The sequence below is a fragment of the Ammospiza caudacuta genome, chromosome 6 (genome assembly GCF_027887145.1).
Source record: "Ammospiza caudacuta isolate bAmmCau1 chromosome 6, bAmmCau1.pri, whole genome shotgun sequence".
In the NCBI taxonomy this organism is placed as follows: domain Eukaryota; kingdom Metazoa; phylum Chordata; class Aves; order Passeriformes; family Passerellidae; genus Ammospiza; species Ammospiza caudacuta.
In genome coordinates, this window is record NC_080598.1 from 61,431,133 (window position 1) to 61,446,922 (window position 15,790).

General features: G+C 41.5%; 1 protein-coding gene across 1 annotated transcript in view; it reads right to left on the reverse strand.

Annotated features, from left to right (window-relative positions):
- Window positions 1-2,290: 2,290 nt before the first annotated feature.
- KIAA0586 (KIAA0586 ortholog) overlaps window positions 2,291-15,790 on the reverse strand; it is a 69,785-nt gene continuing 56,285 nt past the window's right edge. Inside the window, exon 31 of the mRNA XM_058806694.1 lies at window positions 2,291-2,596. Coding sequence (XP_058662677.1) covers window positions 2,454-2,596 — 143 coding nt within the window. The 3' untranslated portion in view covers window positions 2,291-2,453. The remainder of the gene's footprint in view (window positions 2,597-15,790) is intronic.

A 15,790-nucleotide genomic window follows, 5' to 3' on the forward strand; every position in this document is an offset into this window, starting at 1 on the left:
AGCTCAGCTGCTCTTTACCTGCAACAAAGGGAACCTGAATTATATATCAGACCTGAATTATACCCTGAGCCATGCAGGGACTGATAGAGCCCCTGGAACACAGCTCCAGCAAGGATTGCTCTTGCAGGAAAGATTTAAGTTTAAGAAGTTCTTGTTCTCTCTGTGACCGTGTTCACAAGGGTTTTAGGATGAGGGAAGAGACGAGGATCTGACTCCACGTTTCAGAAGGCTGATTTATTATTTTAGGATATATATTATATTAAAATTATACTAAAAGAATAGAAGAAAGGATTTCATCAGAAGGCTAGCTGAGAATAGAGAAGGAATGATATCAAAGGCTTGTGACTGATCAAGACAGTCCGAGCCAGCTGACTGTGATTGGCCATTAATTAGAAACATCCACATGAGACCAATCACAGATGCACCTGTTGCATTCCACAGCAGCAGATAATCATTGTTTACATTTTGTTCCTGAGGCCTCTCAGCTTCTCAGGAGAAGAAATCCTAAGGAAAGGATTTTTCATTAAACATGTCTGTGACACCCTCTCCACTGCATTTCCTTATCCTCTCACTTGTTTGAGTGAAATCACTTGTTGTAGCAACTTTTACTGCAGAGTAAAAGAACATTCCCATCCTCCCAGAGAAGCTGTTGTTTATAGAAAGCATTGATTGGGTCAATAGTGGGATTTAAGTGCAGTTCCACAGAGAGCAGCAATGAGCAGAGCTGTGGAGATCCCCATCACAGCAGCAGGACTTTGGGAAGCAGCTCCCTGCTGGTGCCAGGGGTTGTGGCATCACGTGCTGGAAGCCAGCTCCCAGAGATGCCATCCCATAGACTGCATCTTAGGAATAAATACTTGACTGTGAGGGTGCTGAGGCCCTGGCACAGGGTGCCCAGAGCAGCTGTGGCTGCCCCATCCCTGGAAGTGTCCAAGGCCAGCCTGGATGGGGCTTGGAGCAGCCTGGGATAGTGGGAGGTGTCCCTGCCCATAGCAGGGGAGTTGGAACTGGATGGTCTTTAAGGTTCCTTCAATCTAAACCATTCCATGGTTCTGTGATTTTCATTTTTGCTTTTCCTTTTTTTTTAAGTGGTTGCATTTTAAAGTGATGCTGCATTTTCCTTTTCTTAAAGTGACACTCTTTTACCCCCACCCAAATCTGCTATTTATGTGTCTCTCACAGACAAGAGCACAACTCTGCAAGGTGCTTAAGAGACACCCTTGAAAGCTGGATCCTGGGGATGGCACTGACCTTGCAGGCTGAAGCTCTCTCTCCTTTTCCATTTAGCCTTGCAGATGCTGCAGCAAATTAACTGAACCTTGTGGTCAATGAGATCAACATAAAGCCAAAAAGAACTTCTGATATTTCTCTGTTAAGGAGAGAGGAAATCAGTGCAGGCTCCAGAAAATAAGAGTAAAGGGAATTGCTCACAGTTACGAGTATCTGCAACAACTAAATGCCTCTCATAAGTGATGAGGAACAGAGCAAAGCTTTGTTTGCCTTGCTTAGAAAACAGCTTCTTTCCCAGTTTTTTCTACTGGAACACATCTGAATTCCTGTTTTTCATTTTGCTTGGATGCTGTTTGGGACAGGTGATCCCACCTTCCCCCAGATCAACCCCCTTTATCAGGAGCCTCCTGACAGAGGCTCCACAAGTTGGAGCAGTCCCTGGGAGAGTGGCACTGTGTCCATGCACTCTTGCTGTTCACCATTACTGTGGCATTCCCAACTGAGATTTTCATGATTCTGAAGGGCTGAGACTGCAGGAATTAATTGTGTCTCATGAGAAGGGAAAAAAAATATACATTAAAAGTGAAAAGAAACAGCCTTACTTATACAATCTCTCATTCACAGGCTTCAAGATGGGAAAAAATCTTTAGGGAAACAAACATGAAATGCAGAAAAATTCTTGAAAGTCTAAAAAAATAAATTCTTCATAATAATACAAATTCTAGAGGTCTTTTGCACACACAGTTTTGAATTACTGGCTTGTCACAGTGGTCTTCTAAGGACGAACAACCTCTGATGATACCTAGAAAGAGAAATTTTTCTTGCAGACTTTGGCTCCAAATATATTTCCCTGTGGCTCAACATTCTGACAGTACTGATGTGATATTGAGCCAAGAGGTTTTCCACAAGTGAGACACACTTCTGCAGTGGATTTTAATACCAACCACTTCCACATTCTCCTATAATAACAAATATTTAAAAGGTCTTTATTGACTTCAAGTCACAACAATTCTGGAAAAAACTGAATTTTATTTGCTTAAAAATAATTGATATACTCACAGACAGAATCATTTAAAATAACAAAATTGTAAGAAAAAATAGTAGAAAATAAGCAGTGCTGAAAGACTGTTATTTTGATGGAACAGCCAGACTATCACACTAGACAGACAAACGTACCAGTGACAACATCTTCAGACAGAGACTGCCAGAAACAGCCCTAAGCTTTAAAATGTGTCTGTGCCTGAAGAATCTGAGTCTCCACATGCACTGCTCAGACTCTGAGTTTCATTCTCTGTGCTCATGCCAGGCAGCTGCACTGACACCCCTGCTGCAGAATGATGTGGATTCAGGTGAGGGGCAGCATCTCCTAAAAAAACAAAAAGGAAAAGGAAAACTAAAGTCATTATTTGCTGTCTGTGACAAATGACTGAACTCTGCTGAAATCATCTCAAATCATCTCCATTTTTCCATTTTTCATGGGAATGCAGGTACACAGACAGCCCTGCTGCCCACAGTTCTGAGGCACTTCAGAGCCAGCAGAACTCTCCTTACCAGGTAACAAAGGGATGGATTTCTGTGCACAAACAGAATCACAGAAGGGTTTGGGTTAAAGGACCTTCCAGACCATCTCATTCCAAACCCCTGCCATGGCAGGGACACCTTCCACCATCCCAGGTTGCTCCAAGCCCTGTCCAACCTGGCCTTGGACACTTCCAGGGATCCAGGGGCAGCCACAGCTTCTCTGTGCCAGGGCCTGCCCACCCTCACAGGGAAGAATTTCTTCCTAATCTCCAATTTAACCTTACTCTCTGTTAGTTTCATTCCCCTTTGTCCTGTCAGTCCATGCCCTTGTACAAAGTCCCTTTCCAGAGTTTTGGATGCCCTTTAAGTATTGGAAGCACCTGAGTTCTATAAATACACTGGGTTGTATTTACATACACCCACCACACACACACACACACACACACACATCTATAACCTTCAGCAGGCCCAGAATAATTGCAAATATGCATACTGGTGATTCTGGTGTTTTCCACAGCATTGGAAAAGCCATGGGCAAAAATTAATGTATTTAGCCAAAGATGAATCAATTCATGGAGCAGGGAAAGGAAGTCATGGATCAGGGTAGAAACAAAGAATAAAGGAACTCAGGGGAAATAGCACTGGCACTCAACTGCAGCAAGAGCATTTTGAGATTTCAGTTGTCCTGGGGGCATTTAAGTGCAGCAGCTACAAGCAAAACAAACATTTCTGAGTCCATGTACAACAGCAAAGTCTTGGAGCTTGTTCTTATTCCAATAAGCTGTAACAATTCTCCCTTCCTCTGTGATAGACTAGGTAATTAAAACACTGTTTTCCCAATAAAACAAAAAAGTTAGGCTTTCTTTCAGCCCAGTTAATTATCTACTGTGTCACTGAAGCAGTCATCTGCATTCACCTGACTGGCAGCAAAGCACGCTTCGAATGGCTAATTAAAACAAAACCCCACTGCTAAAATAAAATTCCACTGTTGTTTTCCTGCTGGAACAGCAGCCAACAGCCTGGGAAATCAAATATCAGTGAGGCCCAAGACAGTAAAGGCAGGACAGGCCAGCACAGCCTCTTGCTATTCAGGAAGGCAGCAGGAGCACAAGGGCATTTTCTGTGTTCTCAGGGAATCAGCACATCACCTGGAGAGGAGAAGGATTTGGGGAGATCTCAGAGCAGCCTTCCAGTGCCTAAGTGGAAGAGAGCTGGAAAGGGATTTTCCACAAGGGTGTGGAGTGATGGAACAAGGGGAATGGATTTAAACTAACAAAGAGCAGAGTTAGATGGGATATTGGGAAGAAGGTGTTGGTTATGAGGGTGGTGAGGCCCTGGCACAGGGTGCCCACAGAAGCTGTGGCTGCTCCTGGATCCCTGGAACTGTTCCAGGCCAGGCTGGACAGGGCTTGGAGTAGCCTGGGATAGTGGAAAGTGTCCCTGCCATGGCAGGGGGTTGGAATGAGATGAGCTTTAAGGTCCCTTCCAACCCAAACCATTCTGGGATTTTGGGATTGCAGTCTGTGGCTGTGTCTGTGTGATACAAAAAGGCTGCTGGGTTTGTTTGCTCAGGCATGAAAATGACACAGAGAAGACCTGACTGTGCAATGCCCAAGGAAACCTGGCAAATCATCCTCTGCTAAAGCCCCTCTCCAACCCTAGATGTAGTTTGATGCTTTCAAAGCTTGACTTTCTTAATAATTTCCACAGTCATGTCACATTCCATGATGTCATTGTTTCAACAGCTGTTTTCAGGTTTGTTAAAAAAGGGGGGAAAAAAAGGAAAAAAGAAAAAATGAAAGGAAAAAAGAAAGTAATATTCCCTTCTCCCAAGGCTCTGTTAGAACCTCTCAAGTCTTTGATTCTGGGAGTGCTAAAAGAAAGTATCATATTAGTCTGCATTCCTCTAACACATATTCTAATATATTTTACAGATATACTACAGACCAATTTTACAATAGTTATAAAGTGTTAAAAGACAGAAAAAATAAAAATAGTAATTCCATCTACTTGCTCAACAGAAAATTTACCAGTTCTTGAGCTATCAAAATATCTTTAATTTTAAAATACCCAAAGTCAACACTGCCCTTTTTTAAAGGCAGAAACCTGAAGTCTCTGACTTTGTTACATTCACACAGAAAATACAGAACATGGATTTTCAGCATTTTAACTGTGAAAAAACTGTGGATCTCATATTTCAGCTAAATGGGAGATTCTGCTTCATGCCTGTAACTTCCCAGGATAGAAAGCTGCTGGTCCTGAAACTCTACATTGGCCCCAAAAATACAACTACCAAGTTACTCTCACATGTGTTTTCTCATTATTACCTTTTGCTGAGTGTAACCTCGTGCACACCCAGTGCATAAAACACTTTAAACACACATCCAGGGAGGGGTTTGGGAATAAAGACACAAACAGAGACAGACTGGTTTAAATCCCTGTATAGCCCCTGCTCTGCTCCTTCTTTAATAATGTGATATTCCATTTTATGTCTTCCCCTCATCAGAGAGCAGCTCATAACCAATATTAAGATGCTTTCCTCTTTAACACTGAGTTCCTTACCAGAATGGTTAAAATCTTTTGATACACCATAAAAATTGAAATGATTTTTTTTTCCTTTACAAAGCACAAAAGGGCAAGCAGTCAGGTAATCTTCATGGCTTCCCTCCCCCCACCTTTTTTAGAGGCTCTGGGAGTACTCAGTACAATTTTGTAATCATGTAGTTAGGTGTATTTATAAAAATTTCCTTGTTAAAATCCAATAAATGGAGCATGTGACCTTAGGTGACCTCCAGTTTTCCAAATTCATTATTCTAATAGAATAAATTCCTATGAGCTGTGAAAACTGACACTCTTGGTAAGAGAGTCCTTGGCTGGTAGAAACTCATCAGTGACTGAAAACATCTTGGTGACCTGCTGATGGAAAAGGTCACATTTCAGATCAGAGATTTTTCCTGTTCTTGGCACTCTCTAACAAATTCATGTACAGTATTTAATTTCCAGACCTTTGTTTAACAGAAGCATAAAAATTAATGGTGTGTCAACCATCCAGTGACCTGTGAAGGGAGTTTTTCTCTAAGAGGTACTGTCACACTCAGAATACGCCACATACAAAGGGTGTCATGAATGTGTGCCAAAGGAAAAAGGAATAAACCACACTGAAGGAAGTTTGGTTACTCACACCATATAGCAACAGTAAGAACAAAGAAAAATGTTTAAAATCTTTCTTTTTGAATTTTTCTATTTGGCAAAATAAAAAGACTAAACAAGTCTGACTTCTAAGCCAAATGAAAACCATGTGCTTTAACTCCTCTGACTGGGTGTCCAAATATGAAATAAAACTATTTTAAACCTGTCTGGGGATGGAAGAGAGCCATATCTTGTAAGTGAAATTGGAATCATGGAATCACAAAATGGTTTGGGTTGGAAGGGACCTTAAGGAACATCCAGCTCCAACCCCTGCCACGGCAGGGACACCTTCCACCATCCCAGGCTGCTCCAAACCTCAATGTCCCACCTGGCCTGGAGCACTCCCAGGGATCCAGGGGCAGCCACAGCATCTCTGGGCACCCTGTGCCAGGGTCCCACCACCCTCACAGTCCAGAATTCTTTTCCAGTATCTAATCTAAACTTATTCTCTTTCATTTTGAAGCCATTCTCCCTTGCCCTGTCAGTCCATGCTCTTGTAAATCACCTCTCCCCATCAATACAATAAATAGGGAGGGTTTGAAGGATCAGGACCCAGGTTATTTTTCAGTACAAAACCAGAACCATAATTACTGTAATTACCTACCTATTGCTTCCTAAAATTTCAAAACAATCTTCCCTCTATTCCCCAACTGAAGCAGCTCTCTTCAAGAGCAAGAATAAACTCCCAAGACTGTAAAAACAACTCCAGTGCTGTGCTCTCATTCCTTTAATAGCAGGGGCTGATAGGAATGACTTGTTTCTTCTTCTGCCAGATTCCAGCTGCTTTTTCTTTGTTTATTCCTGACTTCAAAGTTTCAAACACTGTCCTGTACCAACAAATAACTTCCTCCAGATGGCATTAGCTCAAATGCTCTGAGCACTGGGATAGCACAGCACCTGCAGATCCAACTCAGCATCTTAAAATCTTCACTGAAGGTGCCTTTTTTTTTTTCTCCTGTCATTCCCCCATTTTGCTTTTTCCCTACATAAAAAGATTTACATCTGGCATACAGTTGCAAAGACCATTAGAAGGGAAAGAGAGTTGTCAGAAGTTCTTTAGAGAAGTAAAGAAGTTCTAAAGCAAAGTAGAAGAACAAATGTCTACAGGCTCAAAGGTAACCGTTGGCAGTGGGAACATTTTATAGAGCCACAGAATGGTTTGGGTTGGAAGGGACCTTCAAGATAATCCAGTTCCACCCCTGCCATGGGCAGGGAACCTTCCACTATCCCAGGTTGCTCCAAGCTCCATTCAGCCTGGCCTGGAACATTTGCATGGATGAGGCAGCCACAGCTTCTCTGGACAACCTGTGCCAGAGCTTCACAGGGAAGAATTTTTTTCTAAGATCTCACCTAACCCTGCCCTCCGTCAGTTTGAATCCATTCCCCTTGTCCTGTCACTCCATCCCTTGTCCAAAGTCCCTCCCCAGCTCTCCTGGAGCCCCTTTAAACACTGGCAGGGCCTTTAAGGTCTCCCTGGAGTCTTCTCCAGGCTGAACATCCCCAGCTCTCAGCCTGGCAGCCTCTCTTATTTACATCTCAATTCTCCTCTCTTATCTGTTCCTCTCTTTTCTCCTATCTGGAGGATAGGACAGCTTGGAGCAACCTGGGACAGTGGGAGTTCCCTGCCCATGGCAGGGGTGGAACTGGATGCTCTTGAAGGTCTCCTTTTACCTGTAAGCAAACCTGTGAATTCCATTTTGCACCAATATGTGTCCAGGCCATGTCTCCATGGGTTTGTGTGGTACCACACTGAAATTCACTCACTTTCATACATAATGGTACAGGTGAGTTACCAAGCACAGCAACCCAAGAAGTGGCATTTCTGGCAAAATCAAAATTATTCCAGGCTTGCTGGGCTAACAAATTCTTGGGTAAGAAACATCCATATTTTGATGTAAGTGATTCTGAAGGCTGAGCTGAAAAAAGAAATTGCACTGCAATGTCAGTCATGCTACTAAACTATAATGATATTCAGCATTTCCAGTTCAGTCACATTTAGCTGCATTGTGCACACTGGCTATTGAATGTTTCTGTATTCAATGGCTTATAAAGTTGAAAGTGGATAGGTTATAGAACTAATGAATACAATCTGTTTGTCATGGAACAGCCAAGTTGGGGCAGTGTGGGTTGGGGTTAAAAAAGAGCTGCAGGCTTTTGCAGGACATCTTGTTCTTGTTTTCTGTGTTTCTGTCCCACTGGAAGGCAGAGCTCTCACCTGCTGCCAGGTGAATGTTTGGCAAAGCATTCACACAGCAGGAAGAGAGCCCCTGCCCTAAAAAGCACATTTTGGCAGAGCTGAAAAAGCACAACTTCTCCACAATAACCTAAACAAGCCCATGGATTCGAGGTGACAAAAGCAAGAAAAGCTTCCTCTGGAGGAGGAACTCTCATTTCTGTACTCAAATAATCCAAAATTTTGGGCAAATTATTCTCCATTTATTAGAAATGAGAGTTCCTCCTCCAGAGGAAGCTTTTCTTGCTTTTGTCACCTCGAATCCATGGGCTTGTTTAGGTTGCTGTGGAGAAGTTGTGCTTTTTCAGCTCTGCCAAAATGTGCTTTTTAGGGCAGGGGCTCTCTTCCTGCTGTGTGAATGCTTTGCCAAACATTCACCTGGCAGCAGGTGAGAGCTCTGCCTTCCAGTGGGACAGAAACACAGAAAACAAGAACAAGATGTCCTGCAAAAGCCTGTAGCTCTTTTTTAACCCCAACCCACACTGCCCCAACTTGGCTGTTCCATGACAAACAGAAAAGACTCGAGGCAAAACAAGGCCAGATTTCTAGGGCTGAGCTCCATGCAAGGGGTACATTTACAATTAAAACACTTGAGCTGTTTTACAGAAATGGACAGACATCTGGGGGAACTGAGCCAAAAATGTCTGGATTTAAAAGCACGAGTCTACTGCTGGAGCTGAAAAAACATGGTTTCATTCTCAAAGGCTGCAGCCAACTCATAAACTCCCATAAGTGGGCCACAGACACCAGTGGAGACAGAAAACTATATAATGTGAGTTCAGTTCAAGTTCTGACCTAAACTTGGCAAAGTCCACCTTCCCCTTGGTGTCATGTACTTACAGAAACCCTGCACACAAGCACACAGAAAATAAACACGTGTATACACACACACTGTGCTTTTGCTGTTTGTTTGTGTAACCCCCAATGTATAGCCCAGCTATAAATATTTCCAAAAAGAAAATAAATGCAGATCCCCAGCCAGTAAAGGAGGGTGGGGCCAGGCTCAGCAGCTAACAAATATTTCAAAGCAGAATATTTGAAAACGGTTTTCTCCTTCTCCTCTCAAGTTGGAGTTCAAGGTTCAGTGGTTTTTCCAAAACACTCTATATTCCCACCAACAGCAACACTAAACAGAACAAAAACTAGAAATACATTACATAAACTAAAACCAGATTTTTCAAAGTCCTAACACAGAGACCAGCAGGGAAGGGCAGACAGAAAGCAGCTCCAAAAACATCTAGAAACAAGATTGCAGAGTTTACTAAATAAATATTTCCTTTTGGTGCCTAAAATCTCCTCTGCTCCTTTAGATCTGGTATCTTTTCCTCTGCAGAACCACTCACTGCTTAACAAATTTGTTCCCTGGCCACATCTTTTGCTGCTGTTTCCCACCAAATCCCTTCCAAAACATGTGTAATGATCTTTCCAAATAACTACAGTAATTATTAGTACTAAGAAGAAATATTAAAAGTGAATTTGATTTTTCCATACAGATGGCTGTGATTTTTGGATGTGCAATTGGCCCAAAACAAATAATTTAACATTTAAGCACTGCTCTCTCTAGGCTGCAACCAATTTTCCTGAGGAAAACTTAGCATAAATAAAAGCTGCAACTTTTATTTTAAAATAAGAAAAAGAGAAGGAGTTGGTTCCTTACTGGTCCAGAGTCTTTGAAAAACCACCAGGAAAAATGTGTATCTTGTGCAAGGGAGGAGGGAGGAGTAATCCCTAAATCCACAAGAGATAACCTAGGTAAACAGCTGGGGGAATCAGGAGAATCTGACAAGTGCTAATTAAAAATCTGCAGATCTAATGGTGTAATTAATATTTTACTTATTCAGTAAAACTAAATATCACCTATATACAATTTTTTAAAAAAAAATTATGCAAAATTTAACCAGCAAGTGGACAGAAAGGTGATTTCAAAAGCATATTTCTAGAATATATTGGGCTCTGTTATTCATGTTTGGGGGTCCATACATTTTAATGCCTGTATCTGAAACAAAATAAAGCAACAAACAAAAAAAAAAAAAAGGAACTTGAATGATCAATTATGGGAATTCACACTTAATTCTAAGATAAAGTTCTGCTGAATTCCCTTGGGATGTCAGTGCAAAGCCAGCAGTAGCACTGGCTCCACTGAGACCTCATGTCTTAATGATATTAATTGCAGCAATACTGCCTCCAGCTTATCTGCATCGTGCCACAGTGCCACACATAGCAGCATTCACAGCCTTCTTGGGGAGTGGCAAGGAAAAGAAATAAAAATCAAAGCATCTTTTTAATTCTTAGAGGTTACATGGCCTCCTTTTATTGAACAACAATTTAAAAATATTTTTACACGAATAATTAAAGTTGAGCGACCAAAGTCAAGTGATGTTTCACCATCAATTAAGATCTGAAAATTAATTAAAATCTTCCCAGTTCAGAGCTGAAATGCAGGTGGGGGGTCCCTGTGAGGCTGTGGATGCTCCATCCTCTGAAGTGCCCAAGGCCAGCTTGGATTTTGGGGGGATAGAGGAAGATGTCCCTGCCCATGAAAAAGGGATAGAACTGGACAATTCCAGCCCTGCCAGATTCCAGACACCAAATATCCAAAAAAATCCTCAGAGGACAAGTTTCAGTGAACCCCTGTAAGAAGTCACAAGTCACTTTTCACCACTAAGAAGTTCAGTGAGAGACCTCAATGAGCTCTCCCTCAAACAGACAAGAGGTTTTATCCAATGGCTGCAATCTGCACCCAGATTTGACTGAAAGTCGGGGAATGGGTATCAAAAAGAAAAGAGAAAACTTTGAAGGGAAGTGCTGCAGGGCAGAATTTTCTCATTTCAAGTCACTCCTCACATATAATGCAGCCACTAAATTCATTCTTATAATAAAAAATTAAATAAGGTATACTCAGTGTAAAGAACTTCAAATAAAAAGTGTTTTTCTAGACAACCACAAGCAAACTAGCTTTATGTCTCTACTCTGAATACTTAAATATTCACATGACTCTGAATACTTAAATATTCACATGATCCTGTGATTTATTTTGATGATTTTCACTAACAAAGTCATGGGATTCCCCGTCTGGAAACAGTTTGCCAAGACTCCCTTTACTGTACTACCATTACCAGGATCTGGTATATTCAAAATGCTTCTACCTACAGCACAATTACCCAAAATTTTTGTAATTACACCTTTTCAAAAGAAAATTATGAGCATTTTCCCCAAAAACAAAACAAAACAAGACAGAACAAAAGCCAGCCCTATAGAGTTTGCATTTTCCAATGGTCAGTCTAATAAATTCCAGAACATCTCCATGCACATTTCTAGCACATGGACAAACAAACTTATAAAAAATACATTTTTTCCAGCCTTTGGTTTAGCAGCAGAGGGTGGCCACTACAGGTTTTACCATTTGTGGATATCAACGACCTTTGAAAACGGGTAGGAATAAGCATTTCTAGGAAGCTTAGAGAGGCAAACAACTTTTCTGTTAGCTCAGAAAGAGGACTGAATAAATGAGCACATGTTCAAACAAGGAAAACACTAAATGTCTTTACTGGAAGATCTGGGAGCTCACTGTTACAGAAGCATAAAATAATTCAGGTTAGAAAACACTTCAAATATCATCAAGTCCAACCGTTAACCCTCACCACCATGTTCACCCCTAAACCATGGTCCCACATCCAACACATTTTTTTCAACATTTTCAGGATGGTGATTCCAACCCTCCCAGGGCAGCCTGTTCCAATGTCTGGCCACCCTTTCAGTGCAGAAATTTTTCTTAATATCCGACCTAAACCTCCCTTGGTGCAACTTGAGACCATTTCCTCTGGTCCTGCCTGTGACCAGACCCCATTTTGACCTGCTCTTGAAATGAGCCCTCAGTGTGATGACAAGTAACTCTGCCTTCACAATCCTGTGACCAGAAACTTGGAAAGGTCTGGGAGTAAATATATGATTTTATCTTGTGCTATTTTAAAGTTTGTTGAAATCTAAAATGAATAAACTTTGTGCAGTACAGATAAGCATTCCTCTTTATAAAAAACAAAACAAAAAAAAAAACCCCAAAACAACAAAAAAACCCTACAACAACCCCCCCAAACCCAACAAAACAAAACAAAAATACCCCAAAAACCCAAAAAGACCCCACCAAACCAAAAAAAACCTCCCAAAAACAACAACAACAATAGTAACAACAAATCAAACAAACAAAAAAACCCAACCCAAACCAAAACAAAACAAAAAAAAACCCCTTGGCTTGTAACATGGGAAAGAGTAAAACCAAAATTCCTTTGCAATACTTGGGTGAATCTGAGCTCTAAAGCAGTAGAATAAATGAGCTGCAGAAATGTATTTCTCTACATTAATGTTGCACATTAAGCACAGTGCAGCACCTTCTCTACTCTCTCTTAGACACATCAGTGATTTTAATATCATCCCCCTCCATCTGTGCTAAGTGGCACAAAACAACAAAACACAGGGGGAACTGCAGGCAGCTCCCAGCAGCACCAGAGAAACCAACAGCTCTTGTCAGGAGCTGCTCTGCACAACCCTTGGAGCTGCTGTCAGGCAGGACCTTGAACAGAACCTTTTCCATCAGGTTCTCATTTGGGAGGTGCTCTTTGCCTCTGAAGCTGCAGCCACACACTCAAAAATTGAAATTTGGGGTGCTGGCTGCACCAATTGCCTTCAGGAAGTTCTGCAGCTCTGACTTTTCCCAGCTCAAGGTGTTGGTGCCAAACCTGGTGAGCACCCAGATCATCCCTCAGTGCTTTGGGCCATTGTGGAAACCCAGGGAATATTTCTCTGTCTGCTCTGGGACTCTCATTCATGGAGAAAGTTTCCCAGACTTCAAGATAAACTAGAATCCACAGAAGTGTGAAATGGATTATAGAGAGTGGTGTAGGTATCACTTGGTGAGAAATTGAGGTTTTGGGATTTTTAGTATGTTGTGGATGGAAGCAAGATGGAGGGCACAGGGTGTTGTCCTGGGTTTCTTTTCTTCTTCATGCTTCTTCTTCCTCCTTCTTCTTGGGTTTGGGTGGCATTTTGTAATTGGGCAGGAAAGTCCCCACTGGGGGCTCTTTGGGATCAGTTATTGGGTTAAAAGAGAAAATAATCTAGGTGTCAGCTCTTCATTGGATAGTTTAGCTTTAAAAGACCTTGTAACAAGAAATTCTTGGCCATTTTGTGCCTTGCTGCTGAACTCACAGTAGTGAGACTGTTTTACTGATAAGAAATAATAAACACCTGAGCCCAAACATGAATTACTGTCTCAAGTGCCTTCAATCCGGACCCAGAGAAACCAAGAGGCCATGAGCAGGATTAACAGAGCTTGTTGGCACCTGAGGGAAAATAATTTATCATTTATCAGTTCTCTAGGTTTAATGATGCATGGCCAAAATACAGGGAGATCTGCACTGCAAAGGATCGTGCATGGAAATCCAGTCTGCAGGTGTGGGAGCAGAGTTGGGCTCTGCCTGATGATGGACACAACTTGGAATTATCCAACCAGTGAGGCTGTGAAAGTCCTCTGAGGTGCAGGGCACAGACACTGTGCATCATTCCAGAGCACACACCTGAATTCAGGAGCTGTTACAGGAACAGCAATTACACAAAGCTCCTCAGCAAAGTGGCTTTTGCAAGCCCTCCCCACACCTGACAATGGCACAGACTCAATTTTTCAGCACAATCCTGATGAGACACGATGACACCCAGTGTGTGCCAGCAGGAAAAGCACAATGGCAAAGGAAGCCTTATCCTGTGTGCCTCATGGAATTTAATGGCTCCCAATATGTCACCTGAAGCAAATTCACTCACATTATACACACAACACACTCCCAGGTTCAGCAATACTTTCTCTGCAAGTATCAGATAAAGCAATCTGTTTTCTGGCAATTTCCCTCACATGCTACAATAAGACCAGGATTTTAAGAAACATGATCCATTATTTTCTTTCTTTCTGCCTCTTAAATATCAGGGAAGAACTGAATCTGGAATATACTTAAAATTCAATACATCTCCAAGTTGGGGAATATGTTTTCCCTTGTCATTACTCTGTCACTGAGCATTATGCTGCCTACACAAGAGCAGGAGAGAACAAAGGCTTAAAGATCATCTCTCTTTAAACACAACATGTAAGTGTCACTGTTATTAATGCAATATTGGGGTTTTTTTAAATCTTGGAGGCAGAGAAGCCACGTGTTGCAAAATCTCTTGCAAGAGGACTGTCTCCTACGTTGGTGAAAGCCTGGAAAGGGTCTGGATCATGCCTGGAGCTTCTCTCACTAATTCTGCAATGCAAACTGCAATGCAGTTTTAACTCTACTATTACAGGTTTTCCAATCATTCCCTGTTCCTTCAGATGAGAAGTAAACAGGTTAATGCAGATTTTTAGAGAGCTACTTGGAAAGTGAGTAGTGCAGTATCCAAGGTGCAGCTTTATTCACACAACCTACATTCATTATGCACAGAAAGTTTCCTGGAAACCTATTCTAAAGTCTGATAAGAAAAAATCCTCATTAAGAATCATTTGCTTGTTTAATTTTCACTTATTGAGCTTTAATGTGCCATAAAAGTAATAACAACAGTGCCTTAACTAAGTACTGCTTTTCTTGTGTTCATTAATTTCAGAAGAACACAAAACTGCCTGTAGATACAAGAAGCTGCTGGAAAATAAAAAGGAACCAATTGCATAAACTCAAACGAGGAAAAAAAATAAAATAAAAAAATTTTTTTTTTTTTTTGGTGGAACACTGGGTTCAACAAAAATGCATTCTGTTCACTGTACACACGACACCAATGGGAATAAGAGCCAGTTCAAGTTCTAAGTTACCATTACTTGGGTAATGGCTTCAAGCTGCAAGGCACAGCTGTATGGGCCCAGCCAGACAGGCTATCACAGCAATGCTTTGATAGCATGGGGCCCTTAAGTGTCAGGATATAGAAAAGGCAGCAGTTGTTGGCTGTGAAAACAGTCTGATACAAACCAGATGGGGACTCGCTTCATGGGCAACACAAAGGAAAACAATTGGCTCATTCAACAAAGTCAGGCCACTGCCCCAGAGAATTAACAGAAGACAATAACAGTCAACCAGAGCTGATGCAAACAAGAAACAGCCATGTGGTTAGGGTTTAAGGAATTGTTTCTCCTCAGACTAAACATAAAGTTTTGATTTCTAATTCTCATATTCATTAATTTCAGTCTCGTTTACAAGCCCCTTCTTCCTCCAAAGTCTTCCGTGTAATTCATTTATGTAGCACCAGCCTTCACACACCTACTTAAACAAGAAAAAAAAATCTATGACAAAGGCAGCTCTATTAATCTAATGTTTCCTGAGGAATGCCAAGACCACAGACAACTTTCTGAACCGTGGCAGAACAACATTACAGATACACAGAGGGTTATTAGACATATTTACATGCATATGGCAATATATTTACTGATTCTTTTTGATTTGAAATGCATAAAGCCCAATAGGTCACATGCTGGGTTACCAGAGTACAGATGTCCTCCAGTTTTGTGAAGAGTTCTTCTGGTTTCTTACTTAGGTTTTTTTAAGCAAACTTCAGGTCAATTATGTTGCCACATAAGAGTTTTGTCAGGCTACAGTTAAAAAAAAATCT